The 26,120-nt window shown below is 38.8% G+C and overlaps 1 protein-coding gene across 8 annotated transcripts in view; it reads right to left on the bottom strand.

The window, feature by feature from the left end:
- Window positions 1–324: 324 nt before the first annotated feature.
- GPRIN3 (GPRIN family member 3) overlaps window positions 325–26,120 on the bottom strand; it is a 72,909-nt gene continuing 47,113 nt past the window's right edge. For 2 of the 8 annotated variants that reach the window (XM_037020125.2, XM_073237303.1), the window contains exons 2-4: window positions 22,967–23,080; window positions 19,561–20,102; window positions 325–11,590 (exon numbers count right to left, since the gene is read on the bottom strand). In XM_037020125.2, coding sequence (XP_036876020.2) covers window positions 9,114–11,465 — 2,352 coding nt within the window. In that variant the 5' untranslated portion in view covers window positions 11,466–11,590; window positions 19,561–20,102; window positions 22,967–23,080 and the 3' untranslated portion in view covers window positions 325–9,113. Of the gene's footprint in view, window positions 11,591–19,560; window positions 20,103–22,955; window positions 23,081–26,120 lie in introns of all 8 variants that reach the window. The other 6 variants (XM_017677737.3, XM_017677732.3, XM_017677736.3 and 3 more) reach the window with 4 other exon arrangements.

The raw sequence follows: 26,120 nt of genomic DNA, 5'->3' as shown, positions 1-26,120 counted from the left end.
TTTACCCAGGAGCAGGTGGAGAGGCTGGAATTACATAGCACACAGCTGTCCTGGGCAAGAGGCAGCTAAGTCTTGGACATGAGATGATGTAAGCCTGAACATAGGTGGTCCATGCTGCACAAGAGTAGTTGTACTCAGTACCCCTACCCTATCCTGTTTTCCCTGAATGCCATGAATGCCACACTCTCATCATTCTCACGAAGAGCAAAAGTACATGCACAGACACACACACACACACACACACACACACACACACACACACACACACACACACACACACACACTGCTGTGCCATGAAGAGCAGAGAAAAACTACTGCTTCTGATACTATGGCAATTCTATTTTAATTAAAGGGAAAAAAAACTATCATTGTAAATACTTACAGCCCCACTACAGTTCCTTGCAGAAGGATGTCACACTGAAAAGGAACTGATTCTAAACATCCAGGGCTAAAAAATCAATTCTGACAGCAGTAGCAAAAGTAACAACAATGACAAACACAGACAGTAAATTTTAATCTACATTATATTTATTATGGAAAATGAAATGCAAAAAAATAACTGAAAATTTTTTGAGAGTAAAACTAAGTGATCAGTGGAATTTCATTGATTTATCAATTCAAATATCAAGTCCAAAATGAGGGTGGATATGCAATTCCAAGATCTTGATCTATCCTTACATAGATCATAACATTTCATCTTTTTTCCTAGGCAATGAGTTTTTATTGGCAAGTCAATTTCCACATATTGAGGACTTTCTTGAATAAACCATTTTTATGACCTTTGTATACAGACATCATGAAAAGATGTAACTTTAGATTCTAATATTGCTACATTCATAAATGAAATTTCATTTTGAATACTACTGTTTCTTCAGCGATTTAACACTACATTACACTCTTGGTCTCTCTCAGCTGGGTATTTTACACACAAGTGATTCTCACATCGACATCTGTAATTCTTCTGGGTGGCGTTTAAATTAATACACATCTTCCACAACAATCACATAAATACATCTTTCAAACAAGAGTAAATATTGATCAGCATCAAGATTTCAGGTATGATACTCTTATAAATATATTTTTAGTAGTTAAAAAACACAAGCAGTTACAGTTGTAATTGGTTCTAATTGTAGTGTTCTTATGGTTGACTGGCCTCTCATTTTTATCTAAGATACAAAGATGGCACATTCATTCTCTGAAACATAAATATATTAAATGGCATTATTAACCTTTCTACTGAGAAGTGGTTATATTTGCACTTTCCTGTAAAGAATTCTCTAATAATGGACAATTCTGGTATTTCCATTCATATTTTCAACCTAATATGCAGCCAACACAATTTTTAGTGTCAAGGAATTGGGGTCAAATCATGTTAGGTTTTAGCAACTAGATCAGACCTTTTGATCTCTAATGGAAAATTTCCTTTTAGAAGAGACAAGAGAAACTCAACATCAATTCACCGGTGGGAACTGTGGTAAGTTGGCAGATGTTGTCCAGTGTGGACATTTGCTGACTAATGTCTTATCTAGTCCACATAGTATTACCTGTTACCAATAATACCAATCTGAATCCTCCTTAAGGAACTCCCAATGGCTCATATCCTATTATCCCACCAACAACATCTGTAATTTTTAATAAGTTTTTGCTCTTTTGACATCTCTTTGGTGTTGCTAAACATTGTTTTGCTGATGTCAGAAGAATGCCTGCAATCATTTCCCACTTTGAGTGATTATACATACATTCTTTTGAAATCTATATTCTTTTGAATATAACTCCAAAAAACATGGGCTTTTATCAGCCTGTGCAAATAAACACATTAATAAATGTACAACTGGAGTCTACAAAACATAGTTGGTTTCCCCAGTGTCATTTCCAGACATAAAATTAGGGGCTTAAGGAACAGCATTAGACCTCTGAAGCTGCCTGGGTACCAGTTTGTGCCTTAGTAAGGTGCTAACTGGATTTTTGTGGTCCAGTGGGACTGGTCTTTCCTAAGCACCAAATCTGCTACTAGGGAGTAACTCCATTTAATGGGGAGCATATGGTCCAATATTAACGTACGTAAAACAGAATAGTCATGGAAATATTCAGTTTTCAATTAGTTGTATATAATGACTTAAATATACCAGTATCAATAAAATGCATTTATGTGTGCATATATATGTGGGTAAGCTATGTAGTTATGTATACATTTTTATGTGTAGAAATGAAAATACACATCGAATAGCCCTTTTGAGGCTTTTGAACAACTGTTTCATCTTCCTGCTTTCCTGTAACTTATTTGAGGATTTAGATTATTCATACAAGGTATGTACACAATCACACCCATAGTATGTACATTCTAGTCACACACTTAACACAGAGAGGATGTGTGAGGAATGTAATTCATCCTGGTAGTCAAAGAACTGACCTTACCTGTGACTAATGGCATGGTTAATTAGCCCTGGCATATTTAGTAACATGCCAATGCACTGATTATTATACTCAGCTTTTGTGATAGTTATGTTACCTACTCTTGGATGATTAAAAAAAAACAACAGCCCTTTTTGACCTTCAAAAATGAAAGGACATATCTTGGTACTGAATACACATGCACACTTTCGTTGGCTTTATTCATTTTCATATGTGCCTACCTGATGACAGAACTTGGTCTTAAAATGGGATACAGCATATTTTTTCTACACATAAAAATAGAAAACCAACCACTCACAGACTGTACACACTTACAGAATATACTGACAGACCACAACCAACTACAGTATTATGCACAACATATTGTTCACGTGTTAGTATAGCAGAGATAAATACATTTAGAAATTTAGTAATTGTTGAGTATATTTTGCTCTTGAGTTTTCAGGCTCTGTTGCCTTTCTCGACCTCAGTGAAAGGTCTCTCCAGATGCTCTTAAAACAAGAATTAGTCTCTCCTCTCCCCTCAGGATTGAGGAGTATGACTGTAATACTGAATCTCCTAATTTACTAATATCATTTTAAGACACAGTGGAAAACATGAAAAATAATTTACTTGGAGATTTAGTCTAAAATAAATGCTAAGGAGTCTGAACTAAAATCACGAATCCTCTCTTAGTCTTTCAATATAGTTTTCTCTATATGTAGTCTTCATATATTAAAAGCAATTATATAAATCAGAAAAATCTGCTTAACTGCTTAAAAGTTTTGCTGAAGAATAGACACTTAATTTTTAAAGTAACAAAGAGTAATGCTAGCAGCAATGTCAAAAAGCAAGCTGTAATTTTTACCCCAGAAATAAGTGGATGACATTCCCACATCTTTGGATAGAGAAAGAAGTTAGCATTTCTCTCCCATTTAATTCTCCTTAATACACTTCAGTCACTGGGGTATCTCTGTAATTATCACTATGCTGGCTGCTAATCAGTGTATTTTTCTGAAGTGTAAAATATGTGATTTTTCATTCTTACTGTTTTGCAGTCAATTGATTTTGAGTTTGAGCCCAAAAAGACACTCGATGAAGAATTAGTTTTTAGGAACTCCCATTTGGAACATCTTTTTGTGTAAGGCATTATTTGAGGCCCCTTTCGATGAGTACTCATGTTTTAGTTATTTTACATTTGGGAACCCATTTTTCATAGCTAAGGCTGGTAATCCCTCAGGCGGAGTTAATTGAATTGCTTTTCTACATGCTCCTGTCCAGGAAGAGTAATTTTCAAGGTTTAACCCCTCCATTCCAACCATTTTCCTGTTGGAGAGGTCTTGAGTTCTAAGTTAGCAAGACTTTCTGACTCCTTTTCTGTCTTGGTTAGCATTCAGACAGAGATGTTAAGCACATTCCTACTAATGCTCACTAGTGCTGCAGCTCTTTATGGAGCTTCTACACAAGTTTTTTCCAGCAAGAAAGCAGAAATCATGCCATTCTTATTATATCATTGGGATACAGTTAGTCTTCATGGAGCAAACCATGCCATACAATGGTGTGCCCATAATAGAAGCACTTGCTGGTATAACTGCCTCTGTTTGGCACATTATTGCTTGGCTTTAACTTCATTTTCAACAGTCTTTATTCTTGTGATGAGTATCTGAGATATCTGGGCCTTAGGAAAAACACTAGACTTGTCAATGACATCTTGTTGCACCATTCTGGGCTCCAGTCATTTCACCAAGGCCCATGGTTATTTAAATGTCCTTTATTGTTTTCAGCATTGCCTTGATTTACCTAATAGTCAACAGTACTTTTTCAGACTTTTTGTTGTTTCTATCTACACATATATACAGATGTATTGGATTTACTTTGAGAGAGGTTATTTGGTTGTGGCAAGTAAGTAGTTTAGCTGGTGAATGTTCACAGTTAAAAGTAGCTGTAATGACCTCTGGTAGATGTCACTGATTACTTGTGAGACAGAATTTTTCCACCTCAATCCATCTTCATTCATGTCCTTGGACACTGCAAATCAAGTGTATTTGATTTCTGTAGCCAAGGAACAATTTTTTTCCCCCAAGAGTAGGATAAAGTTCATGGAAATCTGTTCCCATATTGACAAGACTATTTTCTTCCCCTTTTTCAAAAATTCCTAACATTTTGTAGACATCCTTAAGCCCACGTGTCTGCACAGATAACATTTATAATTACTCAGCCATTTGCAGAATTTCATTAAGAAGGATATAGTTACAAGGATGGACAGGAGATTTGGCGTATCACCTGTCATTTGCCAGGTGGCAGTAGCTGACCCACATTTGGAGAGATTCAACCAAAAGGGCCACACAAGGCATCAAAGAACATTGTTAACAGAAAACAAAATGCTCTGATGTGAATATATGATAGCAAATACTGAAGCAGACATGGACAAGACTTTTGACTCACTGTGTAGACAAAGCAGGGGTGGGGAACAAGATGCTCAGCTAATATAGCCAAGATACTGCTGAGTTCACTGTATTATTATCACAAAGGGAAATTCACAGGCCTCATTTCTCAAATACCACTTAGGACAAAGCAGGAGAGTAAACAGTGTTATCTCCATGGCAGCATTATAGACAATGAAGAAATCAGATGGGTAGAGGCCCACAAAAGGCTGCAAGTGCCCAAATTTCAGTAAAAACACATATACATATATGCAAACCTTATCTTAATATATTGTTTTTCTTTATACTGATTTTTAAAAAGTAGACAAGGGATGTGGTGAACTATATGGTACTAGAAATGGACACATTTTTTAACATTTGCACAATATGTAGGAGGAATAGGAGACATTTTCTCACATTTTGGCAGCAGAACAGTAACAGTAGACACAGTGAAGTCCAAACCATACATGAACAGCATACTCACATGTACCCTCTGTAAACAAAGCTGAAAGTCACAACATATTCTTCATGTGGTATATACAGGTATTCCCAGGATGATAGGAACTCCCAGAAATGAGAGGAATAACATTAGAATACACTAGGAACAATAACAAATACTCTGGGATGCAACCAAGAGCCACTTTCCTCTTCAGCTTTCTACTTTAAGATGGGCAAGCTCCTATTAAAGATTTGGTTACAAAATTCAACCTCTAGAGTATAAGATATGCATGCCTATCCAGCCCAATTTATTTTAATTTTGATATTTAACCTATTACATGAAGAACACTGGTATTCAAAATAATGAATATCAGACAATTCTAAAGATTGAAAAATCATAAAAAATCAAATTAAATAGAGCTGAACTTGTCAAGGAGGAAAACATGCTAATATGGTGTATAAATCTCTCATTTTGGATAAAAACAAAAAGGTTTCTGGTTAACGTTGACCAAACAAAATGTTTTCACCTTATGCTACTGATCCAAAAACACCACAAGGTTAATTAGGATTTTACTATATCTAAAGTAGTTGGGCTGTGGTGTGGCATCAGAGCCAATAACCCAGAAAGAGATAATTAGAAAAGCACTGAAGATAAACATATGGTGGTTAAAGTGATGACACTTTTCTTACAGTAATTAAAACAGAAAAATCAGTATTTAAACTAAAAATTCTAATATTCACTGGGTAAACCAGATAGCATCTTAACATTTTAAATGTGTCATTATCTTCCAGATACTTTGTTCTAACACATCTCTTACTACTGGTTTTAGAAACATTTTCTATTTATTTACTTAATAAAATATTTCCACAATGAAAATGCATTAAAAAGGAATAAAACATATTGAAAAGAAAGAAGAGGCAAAAACAAACAACTTTCAACCCAGTGTATGTCATGCTGGAAGATAAAGAGCAGCCGGACCAGTTCCAAGGGTCTGCCATGAGAATTCTTCTGCAACTTCATTTGGTGAGTGAACCTAAGGGGTCACAAAGGAGGGACTGAATGTCTGTACAGAGTCACAGATTGAAGTGAAGGACATTTTTCAAGTCAAGGTTTTATGGTGGGAGTTCTTGGGGCATCATTAGGCAAAAATACTGCTGTCTCGAATGACATCCTGTCTTATTGATCCATTTGATGATCTACTTGTTACTATTTTTAAAAGCTGTTCCTTCTATAAGATTCAATAAGCCACAAAAGAACTCTTTCATACTATTCAGTACTAATTTGTACTATTACATAGTATTATGTACTATATATAGTATTTTGTACTATTCTGACAATCCCTTGAGAGTGGTAGAAATTGAAAAGTGAAGAATTAAAGACTAAAAAGTAAAGGTTAGTTCCAGCACCAAAGAAAACAAGGTAAAGTTACCACATCAAACATGGAGTCTTACCTGGGGAGGCACAACTACACCACCAAATTTAGCTTTGATTAATGTGATTTTATTAATTTGTTTATTTAATGTGCAACAAATGCCTACAACTCTGAGGCCTCTGCTTCATTGAACTATTTATAAATCATGTGGTTTCTCCAAACTCATGAAAATAAATACTTTTCCTAGATGCCGAATTCTTCCTTTTCTTCTATTTTAATGCAGGAACGGCCTGTTCCAGCCACTTTGTGGCAGAGGATTACCTGGGGCCCATCCATCTGGAGTTGGTACTGTTGACAGCTGCTACTGTGTACACAGGCTGTTCTGTGTGTATACACGGCATGTATGCCAATGAGTGAGGCAGGCAGCCAGTGAGAGAGGGAGGGCGAGAGCCTGTCTGGCAAAGGCATCTCCCACGGAAGTGACAGGACACTGATACAAATGGGTGCTGAAGGCCAGAAGAGAGAGTTTTAGACTACATCTCAAATCATTAATAGTGGTTTGCTTGCTGTTTTGATGGTAATTTCTACTTTAAATAGTATCCTTAATAGAGGCCAATTGGTAAGGAACCTGAAAAATGTAACTTACTAAAAAAAATTGTCTGTTCCAACTACAACAATTGTGATCACCATTCTCAGACTCCGAGAATGCTGCGACTTGCGCAGGCTTCAAACATAGTCCAATTGCTTTGAAAGAAATCAATGGCTATTTGCCAATTTAGGCTGTGCTCAGTGTAGCCTGGGGTGTTAAAGTTCAGGTACGATTTCCCCCCATATATTCAGAATCTGCAGAAGAATTGAAAAAAAAACAACTAAAACAGAGATTGTGAGTTCACAGCACAAATGGCATTTCTGAGTCTCTGGAGAGAGGATACATGGACAGACACTATTTTCTGGCTCAAGGAGAATTAGCTCAGAGGGGGCAGCCTGCGAATGCCCCCCTGACATCTAACAATCTGATTTCCTAAATGTAAAATGGAGACCAGCACTGTCCCTACAGTGAATCCAGTAAGGGCTGACTTCTCAGGTTCCTAGCTACTCCCCAGTTCCATACTACCTCACCTCTCAAGCCACTGCCGTTCCTCCCAGGCCAGTGTCCTGTAAGACACTCCTGGGTCTCAGGGACATACTCTTCCTCTGGAGACAGGTGAGTGCTGAGCTCAAGCAGGTGTCTATGTTCTCAAGAACCATGGCCCACCCAAAGGTCAAAACTGTTTCAGAAGAGGCCTCTTCTTTTATTGGGCTTGAAGGATGAGATAGGATGGCACTTCTCTTAAAATCAAGTTTGCAGAGGTGACCTTTTCACTGCAGATTAGAAACCTAAGCAATTAGGTGATATTAGTCAACATACAAAAACTAAGGAAGCTTGTGTTCCATTTGGTGTTGACTACCTTTCTATTAGAAGCCACTGAACCAAATTCAAAGAAAAACACAAACTGCAACCTGTTTACAGGAGTGGAAATTAAACATATTGTTTGTGTTACTCAGGAGGCTTTCTTTTTTTAATGTAGAAAAAAAAGTGTTTGGTAATCAGTTATTTATAATTCCTTACCAGAACCTTAACATTCTCAGAAGAATGTTTTTGGAGAACACCTCTAGAACACACAATTTGGTATTATCAATAATTTGACTCTTTTTAAGAATTCAGTTGCATGTACTTCCTCTAGGGTAATGAAAGATGAATCTAATCTTGTCAGAATCAGAGATATATTCTGCCTTCAGTGCAGGAAAATCTGTACATTAATTCATATATTATGTGGGCAGTACTCATATTCAAAAGCTTAGCTAATTCTAATATAACTTTCTGACATTTATGAACTGGTATAACACAGTTTATAAAAATGGTTATCTGCAGATGTTTATAAATATTAATTAACAATTGGTATTTTATGCATTTAAATACTTTTACTTAATGTCATCTGGTCTAGGAAAGGGTAAAATTTGTTTCAATTTTTTACACTGAAGTTCTCATTACCTACTTAAGTTTAATGTGGTAACAGCATTCTTATTGCACTAGAACTAGAAAGTATAAGTGTTTTTGCTAATAGTGTTTTTGCTGTTTTTAATATAAAGCCAAGATTTTAGTGGAAATACCAGTGTGATAAATTGAGGGAGTAATAGTACAAAATGACATATGTATAACGGTAATGCTAGTTCTACAAGCAACGTCTTATTTAAAAACCCAGTGAATATTATTTCCTTTTAATTAAGAAGCTTGTTTCTTTTCCCTTGTTCTTTCTTTTGTAATAAAATTACATTTTCACTTATGGAGCCCCAGTCAGAGGACCCAACAATTCTCAACAGGAACTCGCTACTGTTAATACTCGCTTTCTCTTCCTGGTTGCTCAGAAAAAGCTATGCAAGCCTTGACACAAACAGACACTTGGGAACACCGTTAGGTGCACACAACGGCTCCCAGAAATACTCCCCGTCAGTCCAACACCGAGGAAGGCGCAGGGCGCACACAGCAGCTGGGGTGCCGCAGGTTCTGCAGCATGGCCTGGAAAACACCGTGCTGCCTCCCTTTCAGCTTTCGGTTGGAGGAAGTATCTGAGGATATGGACCTGCGGGTCTGGCTGCTTTGAGCTTTGATTAATTTCTCGTGTTCCCTGATTTGTCTTTGTAAATGGTTCTGGATGGCGACACCCAGGGACTCTGGGTCCAGGGAAGCACCATACACTTCCCAGGTCATGCCCTGCTCATCCCACACGACGTCCCTGACGCGCCTGGACTGCTTCAGCTGCAGCCTGGAGTCGGCGCCAAGCTGCTTTTTCTTCTCCCCTGGAGTGAGTCCCACCTGAGCAGCAGCTGCCGTCATGTTTAACTTCTGCTCCTTGAGGAACTCGCTGACCCGGCTGGCCCGGCGCGGGCTGGCTTTGGCCAAGCGAGAGGGGGTCCTCTTCCCAGAACTCGGACTGGAGTCGCCCACAGACTCGGATGGCAGGCTCAGGCTCGTGGCTGTCTTGCTCTGCCTATTTTCCTCTGTGCTGCCCTCCTGGTTCTTTCTAACCGGGGAGGGAGTGCGACTGGCAGCTGATTCTGTGCCTTCACTTTCTTGAGACTTGGGATTGAGCAGGAGGCTTTTGGCCTCTGCCCTTGCCCTCACATCAAGGACGTGGGTGCCCCTAGATTCTTGTTCTTCCACTGTCTGGGGAGACGCAGGCTTCTCTCTTGCATCACCTAATTTATTAGCCGTATCTGAGCTGCCAGACTGGTCAGCTTTGCCCATGCGACCGCAGGAGTCTGAGAGTTTGCAGTCTGAGTCTGTTTTGTGTCCATCAATGGGCTTCACTGCAAACTCAGATGGCTTGGTTTCAAATTTCCCCGACCCATAACTTGTCTCAGTTTGACTTCCTGCCCTGGTAGAAATCTGGTTAAGGGGGCTGACTTTCATGGAGCTAGGACCAGTACCTGAAAGCTCTTTAGAGCTGGGTTCTTGCCCTGCTGGAGTCATTCCTGCTGACTTCCCATCTGCACACGTATCCTGTGCACTGCTGGATGCCACATCAGTTGATGAGGTTTTAAGGACCTCACCTGGTAGGCTCACCGATTTACGTTCTCCCTGGGAAGCTGTGGGAATACCTGTGGCTGCCTGGATGTGCACAACTGGCACGATGCCAGGGCACTGCCCCACCTCCTGGGAGAACAGGGTGTTGTCAGACAGTTCCAATGTGTGGTCCCCACTGCCACTGCCAGGACAAATGACATGCAGCTGCTCTTGTTCGAAATGCTCAGGAGCAGGGATTTCCTTTAAGAATGCAGTGAGGATGCTGGGGCTGGTGGAGACGGACCTGCTTTCCACACTTGCCACGGCCTGCACCTCTGCATCCTGCTGAGCCCTCCTGGGAATTTCCTTGACATCACTGGTAGCTTGGCTGGTCATTGTACTTGCTTCCTTGAACCTGGACACCTGAGGCTGGGCTGGTAGCAGAACCTTCTCTGGCTCTGAAGGAAACGTCAAAACTTTGCTAGTGAAGGGGTTTGCTTGCTGTGTCACAGAAGTCACGGCCTGGGTGTCTGGGGCAGTGGTGGAGCGCTGTTTGTCCTCTGAACATCCACCTTCTCTTGCTGGAGAGTCACAGGACCTTGTCTGGGAGTTGCAAATGACTCCCTGCCTTTCCCCTTCAGGTCCACCTATGGGAGAGGAGGCATGACCGGCCACTCCTGTGGCTGCATTTGCAGTTTGCACTATTTCCTGGGTTGTCTCTGGACAAGGAAAATCACAGGACACTGGATCTCTGCTGCCATCCCAAGTGCCTCCTGTAGGACAACCTGACGTCTCAGGTCGCTCTTTATGTGAGGTTCTCTGTGACTTCACCAGGCTAGCTTCCGGTTCTGAGGAGAGGCTGGCGCAGGACCAGACATCTGGGGAGGTCTGGTGGGCGTGATGGCTGGCTGGCATTGTGACTGTGTCATGGATGAGATCTTTTCCTGCTGTAGAACACAGGGCTGGCGCTCCCGGCTGGCTGCTCCCTGGCAGCTGGGTATTGCCAGGAGAGTTGCATGTGGGAGACACTTTTTCCACCTCACTGAGAATGCCAGGAGAAGACATGTCTGGCTGGGTGGTCTCATGCTCACAGGCCTGCATCAGGGCCTCAGCAGCTGCCCTGGGGCTGAGGTCTGGTGCTGCAGAAGGACCAGAAAGGCCATTGGTGTTCTTACACAGGAGGGCTGGATGAAGCTGAGGTGAGGCAGCCCGCACCTCTCCTAGATCCTCTTCTTTTCCAGAAGCTGTGATCAGAGAAGTCTTCGTCGATCTCAGAAGGTCAGGTACAGTCCCCATGGAATTTCTCTTCAAGGAAACCTCAGAGCTCTCCCCTGATCAATGCTCCTACTGGGGAACAGTTGTTAGCTCTACAGTTGTTAGCGTGAAAATGCAGTCAGCAGTGACTCCTCTGAAGCGCCAATCTGAAAATCAAGGAAAGAGTACCATTACTCCATTACTACTGTACAGCAGTTAAGGATTGAAAATATACCAAACTGTCATTTGTAAAAGATCTTACAAGCACATTAAACCTCTTCCTCCCATATCTATTGATATAAAAATAGATCTTGGGAAGAAAGATTTTAGAAAAAATATTTTAATTATACAAATATTATTTTGATACATTAGTTTCTGCTTACATCCCACTGCTGTCAAGCAAATAGGTTTTTAATGTAGTTACCTAAGCATTTGATAAGTACCCCAAAAGTCATTTGTGTAACCTGATTTACCAGATACCAGAAAATCCTGTGAAGCTACTGTTATCAAACCAGTAAGTACTGAAACAGGCCTACAAAGATACATGAAATAGAATATCTAGAAATAGAGCCACATATAAATGAAGATTTAATATATGACAAGAGAGCCATTTCAATTTAGGGGCAAAAGGGTACAGTATGTAATATAAGGGGGTGGAAAACTGTTTATTCATCTGGAAGGAAAGAAAACTATATCTTTGTCTTATCCCATCTCCAAAAATAAATCCTAGATGGATTTAGATGGATTAAATGTTAAAATGTAAAATAAATAAATAAATGAATCCTGTAAGAAAATCTAGGAACCGTAGGATAATCTAGGGACAAGTAGGGTGGGCCTCTTTTGGCAAAGCAGAGAATATAGGAACTCTGAGAAAAAACATACAACTAGATGGCAGGATAAAATGCAAACGTTTTGCATGACCAAAGATACCATAAAAAATACAATAGAGTTGAAAAAAAATGTTTCCAACCTTAGAGAACAGGCAAAAATATCTATAATAAAGCAGAAGCTCTCAAAAATTTACAAGGAGACAAAATGGTTCATTGGCAAAAAATGGATAAAGAACATGAAAATGTACCTTGCAAGACATGAAATCCAATAGCCAACAAGCTTATGATCAAATTCATTTGTAGTCAAAGAAGTGCAAATAAAAAAAGAATGAGATTTTATTTTATAATATTTGCACTTGCAAAAACTTAAAAAAAAAGTGACAACACTATGGCCTGAGGATACGTAGCGAAAGCAAGTATTTTTATTAAGTGTATGTACAAATGTGTATTATAGCCTTCTTAGGGTAGCAGTTTTAGGTTTTAAAGCCAGAAATATACATCTCCTTGACCCAGTGATCCCAACTCTATCAACAGAAATAAAATATCTGCTATATATAGATATAGATACAAGTATGTTTATTGAAGGACTATTTGTAGAAGCAAAATAACTGTAAACAAACTGACCTCCATGTATATGGGGAAAGAGTAGGATAAATCATTACATATCTCTACTGTACAACATAATGAAACCATTAAAAGAAGCATTTAATTAGGCTATAACTTCATTTGGGAGGGGTTTCCCCAAGGTGTGGTTGAATGAGAAAAGCAAGGTACAGAAGGGTATATGCATTTTCACTTTTGTAAAACAATGACCTAAAACTCTACATATGCATGTGTGTGTGTGTGTGTGTGTACAAATATATTTGCATATGACTATATAATTCTAATAATATTCAGAATGAGACATATTAGATGTTAAATAGAGGGAGTAAGATGAGCTGGAGACAGGGAAAGAGAGATGGAGGCATTCAAAGGTGGAAAAATACTTAATTCAAAAAAGTTGATCTGAATTTTAAAAAGTATAACCAGACACTAGGTGATGTGGTTAAAGCAATGGTTCAGAAATTAATGGATGACTGTGTTTTAATGTTATCTCTATCACCAATAGGCTCTGCAACCTCACTTAATCTTTCTGGACCCCAAACAAACTCACTGGCAAAGTGAATTACATGATTTCTAAGTACCAAAACACAAGAATCCTACTTCTTTGCATGTGATAGCTAATAAGTTAAATAGCAGAATCCTAACTCAGCATCTAACAGCTCAACATAAGGAAAGGCGAATCTGGTTGAGCCCAGTTTAAAAAAAATAAATTATTTCATATTTTGGTTCAGTGTTATCACTGATCTGCTATCACATGAAACCTAACAAAAAAAATCAACTCATCTTCTCCCCCAAATCAGCTCTTTCTTCTAACTTCATTATTCATATTAATGGGCTGAATATTCTCATCCTTGCTTTTTACTGCTTTCTGTTCATTCAAACCATTTCCCCGGGTGTATATTCTGTTTCTTCCTTACTGGAGTTTTCTATTGCCCCTACCGTGCTTCAAACCCATCTTTCTCTCTTTCTTTTTGCATCTTTTTTATACCTTTCCTCCCATTCGCCATCCTCCTCCTCTTCAGAACAGTCTACCTATTCTTCAAAGCACCACTATCTCATTTAAGGCCGCTAAAGACTTCAAGTTGGGAAGTTTCTTTTCCTCTTTTTTAAAATCCTACAGCTATGGTCATCTGTGTCCTTTGCATTGTGCTTTTTGTGCAGTTTTCCTACCTTTGTTACTTGTGTAAATGCCTTGTTTCTCCAAAAGTACTTAAAGCCCCAGGAGGGAAGGGAGCAAGCATATTGATCCTTTTCTGCTCGCCCCACAGGACAGGGCCTTCTGCATGAGTCTTAATTGACCCCGTTTCCCTCCAAAGTAGCCATTATTAAAGCCTTGTGAAACTTCAAAATAAAAGTAAGTTTTTAACCCACGGCATGAAATACTAATGAAAACACAATTAGAATGCTATTTTTGGAAGTAACAAAATGGTCGTAACTTATGAAACATTATGTATCTGCAACCCAGGTTTAGACAATTAAACCAAGTACATTGGACACCCGCTACAAAAAGCGGGAAGGCCTCATAAAGCCAGGAGCTCAGAGCATCTCTTGTGTTATATGGCTGGAGCCAAGAAATCTGGTTTGCCAAAGACGGCTGTGAAATATGAACAACTCAGAGTTCAGCAACTGAAGGTAGAAAGACTTAGAAAAAGGTGAGAGATGTCATAAAACTCTCAGAAGTTACTGCATTTACTTCCATTTCCCATAGCTAGCTAGCTGACTGTACTAGTTTACCTTTGAAAGGATGTTTTCTTTTGCTTGCTTTGTTAATAGAGGTTAAATTACCCTTCAATTCAGGAATCAAGAAGAAAAGTCCGGATTGCTTGGCTAATACCCGTAATTTGAAATCTCTTGATTCATGGGTAGATAGAAAATCAACACTACTCTCAAACATCTCTGCTAATATAATTGTCATAGCATCCCTATGAGACAAGGAGAGGCTTCCTAAGCTCTGAAACAACCCTCTTCCTCCATGTCCCCTTCCCCTCTCCAACCAAATAGCAGAAATCTAGTCTCCAAGAGGTTAGACAAACAGGAAACTTTAATAGCATAATTACTTAGTGGTTTAGTCCCAAGTATATGTCTTTAATATGTCAGAATCCATTATTATAAGATTTAATAATCTCTAAAAATGAGGTTGCAAAAGGTGACCCCCAGACTGAAATGAATCTCTTCTGCAAGGGTGCATATGTTTGTATCTTGCCGTTTTCCATTCCCTTCCTTTTCCCTCCTTCCCTTCTCTCATAACCTCTTCCCCCATCCTTTCTGTTTCTTTGTCTTTTGAATGGAGATCTTTCATAATGTTCCAGATTTCTCTCTTGCTTCTCTAAAATCTTAGAAGGTATGTATTTCCAGATAACAACCACAAGATGGTGCTGATGAGGGCCAGCACCCTTTGTAGGCAGGGACTCATGGTGGCTAATTCCTCACCTACCCTATTTTACTCTTTCACATGATTTACTTGCTCCTGTGCACAGCTAAATTTGAGAACTTTTTCTAAGAGCGTTGACAAGAGTAGATTTCACAACCTTATTTTTAGCCCTTTGAGTGCAGTTTGGCATGGCGTTCAAAAAACATGGACCCTGGGGCCAGAATCCCTGGATTAGAATACCAGTTCTACTTAGCTAGCTCTAGCTCTGTGTGCTTTGACAAGTAACTTAACCTCTCAGGGCACCCATGTAATCTATAAATTGAGGATACTGGTATTGCCTCATTGGAGGCAATATGTGAGGATGGGATGTTTAGCATTTTGAAAAACAGCTATTTCACACATATTAAGCACCTGTAAGTGTTAGTCTCTTTAAAAAACCTCGGTATTTAAGCTTTGATCTGTGTTAAAGAAAAAGTTATTTTGACACATGTTAAATGGTAAGGAAGACTTTATTCAGAACTACTATGATAGGTGTCAAGACTATTACAGTAGAGGAGAAAGATCAAGTTCAATTTCAATGCCAAATACAGCTAGGACAAGTGAGGATTTATAACCAAGTTGCATGTTAGGGGCTGGCATCGGTGGATGGAGACATCAGAGCTATGGAGACTCATGCTGAAGTCAGGCCAGGCTGGAGGGTGATGGGAAATGAAGGATTTGATTGGCTATTGGGGGTAATCAGATATTAAGGGTGGGAGGGTTCTTTCTAAACTGGCTTAGTGAGACTCCTGCCAAAACTGAACTCTGTAGGGACAGACATGGAAACCCAAATTGAGGCCTAGTCGAGAACAGGGCTTGGAGGAACCTGACCAAAGTTTGTTCAGGGAGGGAGTCTGTCTCTGCACTGGTGAATGTGTATTTTCTTGTAAGGCTCTATGTAGTTTCATTATTGATTCTCTCTGAATCAGTCATGAATCACACAGAAGCTAATGGTATCTCTAAGCAAGTTTGTCTTTAAGTTTGATGGCAACTAGGCTCTTGATAGCAGGTTTGTTTGGCACTTTTGCCCTTAAAATCATGAGCAAAGGTTTAAATTAAAGCCTTGTTTTTGCAATGCAGCAAGTCTGCTGGGTAAACATTATCCACCTTTTATAGGGAATGAAACTGAGGCCCAGAAGTTAAGTAACCTACTCAAAGCTGAATACCTATAATTCCTGTTGAACTGAATTCTAGTGGATGCTAATGCCTGGTTCCCTTGTGTACTGCTTTCTTATTATCGGTGGCTCTGGAAAGAAAGTGGAGAGGAAGGAAAAATTTAAGACAATATGTGTGTTATAATAAATATGGTATTTTATATATACATTTTTAATATATTTTAAAATATAAAAACTATATATGTAAATGTGTATATATATATATATAGCTATAGATCTATAGCTATATATATGTGTGTGTGTGTGTCTGTGTATGTGTGTATATATATATATATATATATATATATATACACACATACATAGAGACAAGGAAGCATTTTTTTGCAAGTGGCTTGCAACTCAAGGGCAGTGTGGATGGCATTAACACCAACTGTAAGGACATTTATAACCAGTCACTTTATAAAAAGCCTGGCTTGTTGAAAGCTAACATAGCTACTGCTCATTCTGAAAATAGTGGGTTCCACTACTATGCCATGCTGCCTGTTTTCATAACAGATGCCCACGCTTAATAAGACAGGCACTGACAAGAGCATTAGAAAGTATGGAGAGAGGCTTGGCAGTTCTGGCCCAGCAGGATGCTGATATACTGCAGGTCACCGATAATCCTGTGGCAGCAATTATCTTTGCCCACTTCAGAACTTCAACATTGCTAGAATAAGGACTCTAGGATGTCATCCCATCTCTTTAGTGACATTAGGCAAGTGTTACAGGGACCTCTGTGATATCTGTCTCTGGCCATCTGACAGCAGCCTTTAATCTTCAGATGGATGATGCAAAGACCCTTAGAGAACGAGGCAAGAGGCAAGAGACTATTAATCTTTAACAAAAGGATAAAGGGGAAAAAAAAGTCATCTGGCATCCTTTTCAATCTGATTTTATCTGCTCCCTTTAATCGTGAACCTTTGCCTAGATCATTTGCATTCTGAACCCAGCAGATCCTGCCAGTGTACAGTTTTAAGGAGAGATGATTCAATCCCAGGGAACACCCACATGCTAGGAAAAGCAGTTCTTTATTTCTATAAAAAAAGATCATACCCTCACTTTCCCTAACAGCTGCCTCAAATGCACTTCAAAGATACTTGCTGAAAAAATTGGTTCCTCTTGAGGGTGGGCAGGAGGAGGAAGAGGTAAGGGCACAGTAATTCGCAATCACAATATAAGTTGGTCACAGGGACAGTAGAACAGCCTAGAGAATACAGCCAATGATTCTGTAACATCTTTCTATGTTGACAGATAGTGACTGCACTAGAGGGTGTGAGGATTTAATAGTAGGGGGAACTGTTGAGCCACTGTGCTGTATATTTGAAACCAACATAAAACTGTATATAAATGGTACATTAATAGAAAAAAAAGCAAAAAAAAAAAGGTTCCTCTCTTCTAACTGCATCTTAAGAAAACCAGAATGGCTGAAGAGAAAAGGTGGCTGCTTTACTTAGCATCACCAGCAGCATCCTGTGGACTTGCAGTCATCACGGCCACTTCCATAAAGGCTCATGAAAACCAGCAGCATGCAGCCCTCTCCCTATCCAGTTCTTTTGTTCAACATTGTTCCAGAGACACAAATGCAGCATTTGTTATCTCACTAAATTCCACTGTAAGCAGGACTGGACAAAAATTAAGAAGTGAAAAAGGGCTTTAAGGAGCACACAGACCCCAAGTATATTCTCCCTCTTTTGTCAAATAGAATTTGAACAGACAGCTTCTAAATTCACAACAAATTAGGATCACAAGGCAGAGCAAGCACTTATTTATTGTTTTCTATATTCCAGACACTGTTCTGCATGTGAACTTGTTAAATCCTTTGAATAACTCTAAGAGGGTGGACCTATTATGAGGTCCACTTGGCAGATCTGGAAACTGAGGCAAAGCCACACAAGCAGGAAGTGGCAGAGACCAGATTTAAATCCAGACCCTCTGGCTTCAGAGTCCATGCGGTTAACCGATCTTACACAGGGGAGAGATGGGGCATTTTTGATGGAGGCAAAAGCTCAATGACCTGGGCAAGAAGCTTCCCCAGACAATAAGGGGAACAACAGAAAACTCAGGGAACATAGCTTTGAAACCATCTTAATAGTTCAAGTTTATATGGGAAAACTAGGTAGCACAGAAGCTCCTGCCCTTCATAATGATTCATCCACTTTGGATGTTTGAAGGGCCACAGACTTTTCTGAAAAGTTGAGAAAACTATGGGCCTCATCTAGAAACACACAGGGGCACATGCACATGCATGCTGGCAGTTTTAGGAGTGTTCGTGATGGGATTTCTTCCTAAGACTGCACATGAATATCCTTCAGTCTAAGGGAAAATGTCACAAAGTTAAATTTACCTGCCTCAAACTGTTCTCACAGAGCTCAAATAAGTTAAATGCTCAGCATGGAAGATATACACAATCATGAATAATTACTTAAAAAATGATTATTTTGGCATCATTTACCTAAGAAGGCAGGAGCTATGTAATATATTTTATAGAGTATGTCTTAAATGGTATGTTCTCCTAAACCCCAGCCTGAAGACTATAATTTGAAGAAGCTACTTCTAGCTAACTCGAAAATCAACACAGCTTTATTCTTTTCAGATCACTTGGGAGATGTGAACTTTTGGGTTCTTTTTCAGCAAAATCAAGACTCAAGTTTAAATAACCTTGAAAAATTAAACCTCTCACTAGCTCTATTTTCCTATCTGTGGAGATAATTCTTAGTTGAATATCAAAGCTCATGTTTAAAATGCCTAAAATAAGTTACCAATTTTTTTTTCAAACTCTTCTCAGGAAGAAATTATTAGAATGTTTTTTTACCTTCTCTAATCAAGCTGGCTCTTATTTATTTTGTTTGCCTCAGATATTCAAATCTGAATGTTTTCTTCTTCTTTTGCAACTCAGTTTTGAAGGACTTGCACTGCAAACTTATTTTAATTGCTAAGAGAATGCAACAGGGACTCAGGGTGAAATGGTGGTTAAACAAGAAGCTATTAGAAATAAACTAAGAAGTTCAACATTTGCATTTAAAAATTCTGTTAGATATGATCAAAGCGGCCCTGCCTCCCAGTTTCCTGTGGGATATATTTAGCACCCCTGAGCCTTACAAACAAGCACTCTTGTCCTTGCTTCGTCCCTTGCTGACCTTGCTGATCTGCTGCCTCTTTCCCTGGCTGTGGCGCCTCCCCGCACGCACATCACGGGGGTCTCACCGAAACCAGGCCTCCACTCTGCCTGGTTTCCTTTGGCAAAGACAGCTCCACGTGCGGTGGTGGGCACTTCGGCGAGACTCTATCACCCGGCAGCAGGATGAGAGCGTATCACTGATTTCTGCTTTCGGCTCATGTGGGACACTGGTCAGGAGTCCCTCCTCCCACACTGGGCTCTTTAATCATGTTGAACGATGGGAAGTGTCTCCCGGCAGTACTTGCAGTGATGGAAAGAGATGTGAAAAGGAAGCCAGGCACGGAGCTGGTCAGCTGGGGCTCCTCGCTCCCAGAGAACACAGGGGCGCGGGAGAGCCGACTGCGGAGGACAGGGACGTCCAGGGCCCAGCCCCTGGGCCTTCTGTGGCGCTGCTCCTCACCCTTTGTAAAGGAGGGCCCGAGGGATTGACAGAATCTGGGGCACTCTGGTCTTAGAGTGAACAGTGTCTTTGCTGAGGTCAGGATCTCCTTTGGGTTTGGTCTGTGAGTTGGGATTTAAAAGAAAAAAAAAGAGAGAGAGGCAGGATCTCACAGCCTGTCCCTCTGCTTTCCAGTCTGTAAAACACTGTATTAGGCATGAGATACTTAAATTTTTGATTTTTGCCCTTATGGAGATTTCAGTCCATTTGAGGAGACAAGACAAATTTTATCAGAAGCTGTAAGTGCAGAAGATTGTATATAATTAAGTGACTAATATTGTGGTAATAAACTACACCCTTGAGAAGTTCAAATCAGGGGAAAGGCCAATATTTCTTATTCACTTGACATTTCCTGGTACAATTCTTCTTTGGCTAGAAAAATCAGCCTGTGTAAGTATAAAGAAAAACGGACATTTGAAATTCAAAGAAAGGTGAAGCAAGTAAGAGTAAGAAAGAAGATCTTTGAATAAAAATAAAATAATCCCTTAAATCACACTGAGACAATTAGCAAGTAGTTAACATCCATTCATTCATTTAATAAGCTGAGTGCCTTCTTTGTGTGAGATATTTAGGATGCAAATATAAATAAGATATGTTCATGTTTCTGAGAAGCCCACAGTTCCTGTAAATCACTAATTTCGATACAATATGAACACTGTGAAAGAAACAAAAAATAAAAGCCAATTGTACTATGGAAGCACAGAGGACTGGTCATTTTATTTGGCATAGACTTCAGGTTACAGAGTGGAGAACCCTAGGTTTTGTAAGATATATTTAATATGCTCAAGAGGAGGGAGAGGTTTCTAGGATACTTTCTCCCCGGCTTCGTACTACTGATGTTTGAACCAGATCATTCTTTGTGAGGATGGAGAGAGGGCCGGCCACCCTGTGCACAGCAGGGTGTTTCACAGCATCCCTGAACTCTACCTGCTGGATGCCAGAGCACTGCCACCCACCTCCCCCAACCTAGTGTGACAATGAAAAATGTCTCCAGATACTGCTAAAAGTCTTCTGGGAGGGAAACCTGTCATCAGTTGAGAGCCAATGATCTAGGAGATAAACATACTCATCTTTGATAGAAAGAAACATCCTTAGAGTTGATATAAGAGTCTTTGAACTACTCCAGATGGACAGGAATGAATAGGACAGTTTTCTGCTCTCAAGTCAAAGAGAGTGTGAGAATGCACATTAGTACAACTTTTATACAGGACAATTTGACTATATTTGTCAAAGATACAAGGTCTTATACACTCTGATTCAGCAATCCCACTGTGGGTACTAACCTTATAAGTACAATAAATGTACTAATTGATAGATGTACAAGGTTATTCACCACATGAACTAAAAGATTAGAAGCAATCTAAATGTCCATTAATTGGGAGAGGGTTACTTACAAAAATTATGGTACTTTCATATAATGGTAGCACTAAGCAGCCACATTAATAATGAGGAAACTTTTTATGTATTGATAGAGAACAATCTCCAAAATACATTAGGTAAAACAACAACTAAAAAAATGCCAATGATAATTTCTAAAACTTATAAGATACAGAGCAGTATGTCTACTTTGCTACCATTGGTATAAAAAAGGGGAAAAGGAACATCTTTGGCTTGTAATACATAAAATATCTTCAAGGATGAATAAGGAATTACTCTCAGGGGAGGGGAACAGGGTACCTGGGGCATAGGATGTGTGGAAGACTTCATTCTATATTCTTTTGTACTTTTTGAATTTTAAACTACATGAATCTATTACCTATTCAAAAATACTAAAAAATGTAAATGCTGGCACTCCTCACCTAGGCAAAACCAAAGAGGCATGCTCTGGAGCTTTCCAGCCAGTGGTGGCTGCGCAGCTAGTTAGAGGAAACTAATTTCCTCATCCCTCTTGGTTATCTGCAAGCTCCAAGCTAGGCAATGTAATTATTTTTCAAAGTCAACAACTGAGAAATGCTTTTTTGAAGTGATGTCTATTGGGCCACAAAACAAAGTTTACTTAAGTTTCTTTTCCCAGACTTTCTGACTCCCGTTTATCAGCTGATTTCTCCCCCCTCCCTTTTCCTAGCCCTGGTAGCTCTAGCAGTTGGTTCTTAAATGATACACCCCTCAAACAATAAATCCAAGGATGACCTAAAGCCAAACTCTATGAAATTGGGTTAAAAACATCAACTAAAATGATGAGAAAATTTTATTTATATTGTCTATATTAGGAAAAGTGACTATAAGTCAAGATATAAAGTTTAGAAAACACTTTATGTTGTCAAATCTACCTCTTCAGTCACTAGCAGACTTAACTGAATTCATCGTATTTCACAACAGTGCAATACATACTCCTTGGTCTTACTTTACCAGTTCTGAAAACTTACCCTTCACTCCCTGCTGTTATCTTTCTAAAACAAACATACAAATATGATGTGTCTCTATACAAAACAATTTTAATGGTTCCTTATTTCCTATAAAATAAGATAGATTCTCCTTAGCACAGTTTAAAAAATGTCCTCTATTATTTGCTCCATTTCTCTTGTTTCAAGACTGGTATTGTTACTCATCATTTGCCAGACCTTACTTACAGTAGGTTACTTGATTTTCTTACAACAAGCTTCAAAGAGGGATTATCTTCATTCCACAGATGAGAAAATGAGGCTCAGAAAAATCCAGTTTGCCAAAGTTGCACAGTTAGTAAATGGAAGAAGAGTTGGAATTTAAAATCAAGTGAGCATGATTCCCAAATTTCACTGCCTCTAAGGGCATAAAATGGGAGGTAAAAATGAATTCATAATGTATAGGGATAAAAGAAAAAATAGCAACAGGGTAAATTTGAAAAGCATTTTTGAAAGATTATTCTAACACCTTTCCTGATAACATCATCCAAAAGCAATTGTCCCACATCTCATCAACTGGAACAGTGTGCTTACCCTTTACCAACCTCAGGGCACTTTGAACAGTTTGCCACATCCCTTGTTCTCCAGTCAGAGGGCAGAGCCAGTACAAAGGCAGGAATTTCCGAGGCAGAGTGAAGAGTTCAGTCTGGCAGTTGGAGCTGAGGAGGAGGGGAGGTTAGAGAAATAAGGTGGAGGGATCGCACAGGGCTACTTTTGGTTTTTGCTGTGTGTCCCCTTCTCAATGAGGTCCCTTCAGACCTGGCTATTGTTAACATTGCAACCTCTCTGACTTCCACTGTTACTTCTGAAGTCCTACTATGCTGACTTATTATTTTTTTCCATAGCACTGACCACCTAAAACACCAAAACATTTACCCACTTACTGTGAATACTATATATTGACTGTCTTCCCTGCTGGAAAGCAGGCTCCAAAAGGGCAACACTTTGTCTGGTTTTGCTATTGATGTACCCCAAATGCCTAGTGCAGGGAATGGCCGATAATAAGCTCTCAGCAAATGTGCTGAATGAATATTGCCCTTTACATTTTAGCCTGATTTCACAGTATGCCACGGTTTCTATTATTTTCACTTAGCTTTTATTGATTGCATTTGAAGATAGGTTTTTCCTTGAGGACATATATAGGCAAAGTGACCATATATTCTGAATATTTTGGGGACAAAATACTGAGTTACATTGCCACCATAAGTATTCTTACACTTGTCTCAATTTTCATTTAAGAAGATATGGTCTTAATATAAAGGAACAGACACATTTATTTTATATACATTATAAATATATGTATATATGTAAATGCAATATGTATTTATATATATATATTCCTTTTTCAGCTTATTTAGACAATAAATTCTATTCCTTTAAAGACATCTGTGATGTATGCAAATGGACAATTTCTAATTCCATCCCTTGAGGGGGTACATCTTATTTGGGGGCTTGCAAAAAACTGATTATAATACTTCTTTCTGCTTAAAATACTTAGAAGAAAATGTAATATATAATATCCTTTCAGACATGTCTTTCCAACCTAGGGGATACTTATATTTGTTTCACAGATCTTTTCTGAAATATTTAAAAGCATTTTAAAGCTTTTCAATGAATTTATTGAAGTAGTAGGGGCTAGAAATATATAATACTAAAATTCCATATTACTATGATTTTGTCCAAGGCTACATATTAAAATGTTGTTCCAATAACATTTCATTTGATACTTATTTACTATGGACTGATGGACCAAACTTCCTTTCCTCTTTCCCACCTCTTATTCCCTCCTCCCCCTCCAACTTTTTTTAGTTGGTGCAGGCCCAATACAATTCATTTACCAATATTTTATAATAGGTTATAAAGCAAGAAAATAATAAGTTGTTTTTCATTATTTATGTTGTAACAATGTTACATACTTTGTAGCTAAAATTATAAGAATGATATGAAAATTTTTAAGAAGCTTCCTAGGTGAAGCTGAGAGTTGAGAACCACCATATTATATAATACCACATTCAAGTAAATTAACACAAAATACCATATTTTCTTAATCAGGAAAGATTAAAAATAATGTTCACTGGTTGCAAGGGTTGGGTGACAACAGCATTCTCAGTCATGCTTATGGGAGCACAACTGATGCACAGGTCAAGAACATTGCAAATATCTGTGTCCTCTGAACCAATCATTTTGCTTCTGGGAATTGAGCCTAAGAAAGTAAACAACATAACTGGTAAGGGTTTATGAACAATGAAGTTCATTATAAGGTTATACAGTAGAAGCTTGCTAAATAACCTCCACCTACCTGATGAGCTTTCCATTCCCAAAGAAAGATGTACTGATGAGGCTCATGACTCATGGAACCTTGGCAGCTGGCTGACCCCCTCCAGAGGGCCTGCCAGTTCGGCTCCCATCACGTTGTATGAAAAACGAAAAGGAGTCAGTGACTCTTCCTGAACTGGTTCATGTTGTTTGTCCTTGTTCTTGTCACTAGATAATTTAACTTCAACTATATGATATAGAAAGGACCAAACTTGAGTGCAAAAGTGTTTTTGTTCCTTTAAACTAAGTTGAAGGTAAGACTTGACAAAGGTGGGCTGCTAAAATAAAATGGAGCTACTGAGTTAGGAGTGAGTGAGAAAGCTGTAAGCCCTTAACATTCTTACTCATTAGGAATGCTCTGCCTCATTGTAACAACGCTGAAGTAGAAAATTATTGAGGGTCCATTATGAACTTATTTAGGAAAGAATATAAACCTCAAGCCAGTGGTTTTATTCTCAGAGAAAACATCTGCCTTATATTAAAAAGCTAGGAAAAGATGCAAATTGAAATGTTCCAAGTTAGAAGAACAATTTGAAGAATATGTTATCATTTTTATAATTTCTCATTTTCTCTAATTTTTGATCAGTTTTATCAGTAAGTTATCATGTTACAGGCTGCAAGAAATATACACCTAATATAAAATGTAGAGAAAATATATATGTACAAAAATACTAGAGGGAAATATACTAAAATATCAGTATGTCAATATATAGCTAGATTATAGGTGATTTTTAAAACTTCATTCCTTATTCTTTGGTATTTTTAAAACTCTGTAAACATAGTTTTATTTCAACTCTATAAATTGCAGCAAAAGTGTAAAGAAGAGTAAGAAAGGAGTAACAAGGACACTATAGCCCGAGGTTTCCACTTTATAATCCATATTAAATCTTTGAGTTTCCTGTTACTAAGAATATTCATGGCAAAAAAAAAATGGGAAGGATGTTCCTCTCTGAAGTTACACTTTTGTTTTTATCTTGATGCACTCTCTGAATTTTCAGATATCATATGAGCTCTTTCTCTAAACCAGGTCAGCACATGAGTCCCAAAAACATAATTAGACTCCAGTAGATATGTGGGAAGAAATCTGGGGTTAAACCTGTGAGGCTGTGTTATTCCCGTGTGTCTCTGCTTGAGAGTACTTAACCAGCTGTAGAGGGTTTACAGCCACCTGGACTTAGAGGCACCTGATGGCTCTGGTTCAATAACAGCATTAACATGACTTTCCTGGGAGCTGCTTCTCACTGCTCCCATTGGTCCTTGATGTTCTTTCCTTTCTGGGTCCCAGTCAGTCTCTGGCTTCTGGTTTAAGCCGTTTAGATGCCACAGTCACTTCTTTTTTACTTCTAGTTTTAGAAGTATTATCTTATTTTTTTGTTTTTTATT

Source organism: Manis javanica, chromosome 5 (genome assembly GCF_040802235.1).
Source record: "Manis javanica isolate MJ-LG chromosome 5, MJ_LKY, whole genome shotgun sequence".
Taxonomy (NCBI): Eukaryota; Metazoa; Chordata; class Mammalia; order Pholidota; family Manidae; genus Manis; species Manis javanica.
Note: the sequence above shows the minus strand (reverse complement) of the source record. Positions and strands in the feature narration are given on the sequence as shown.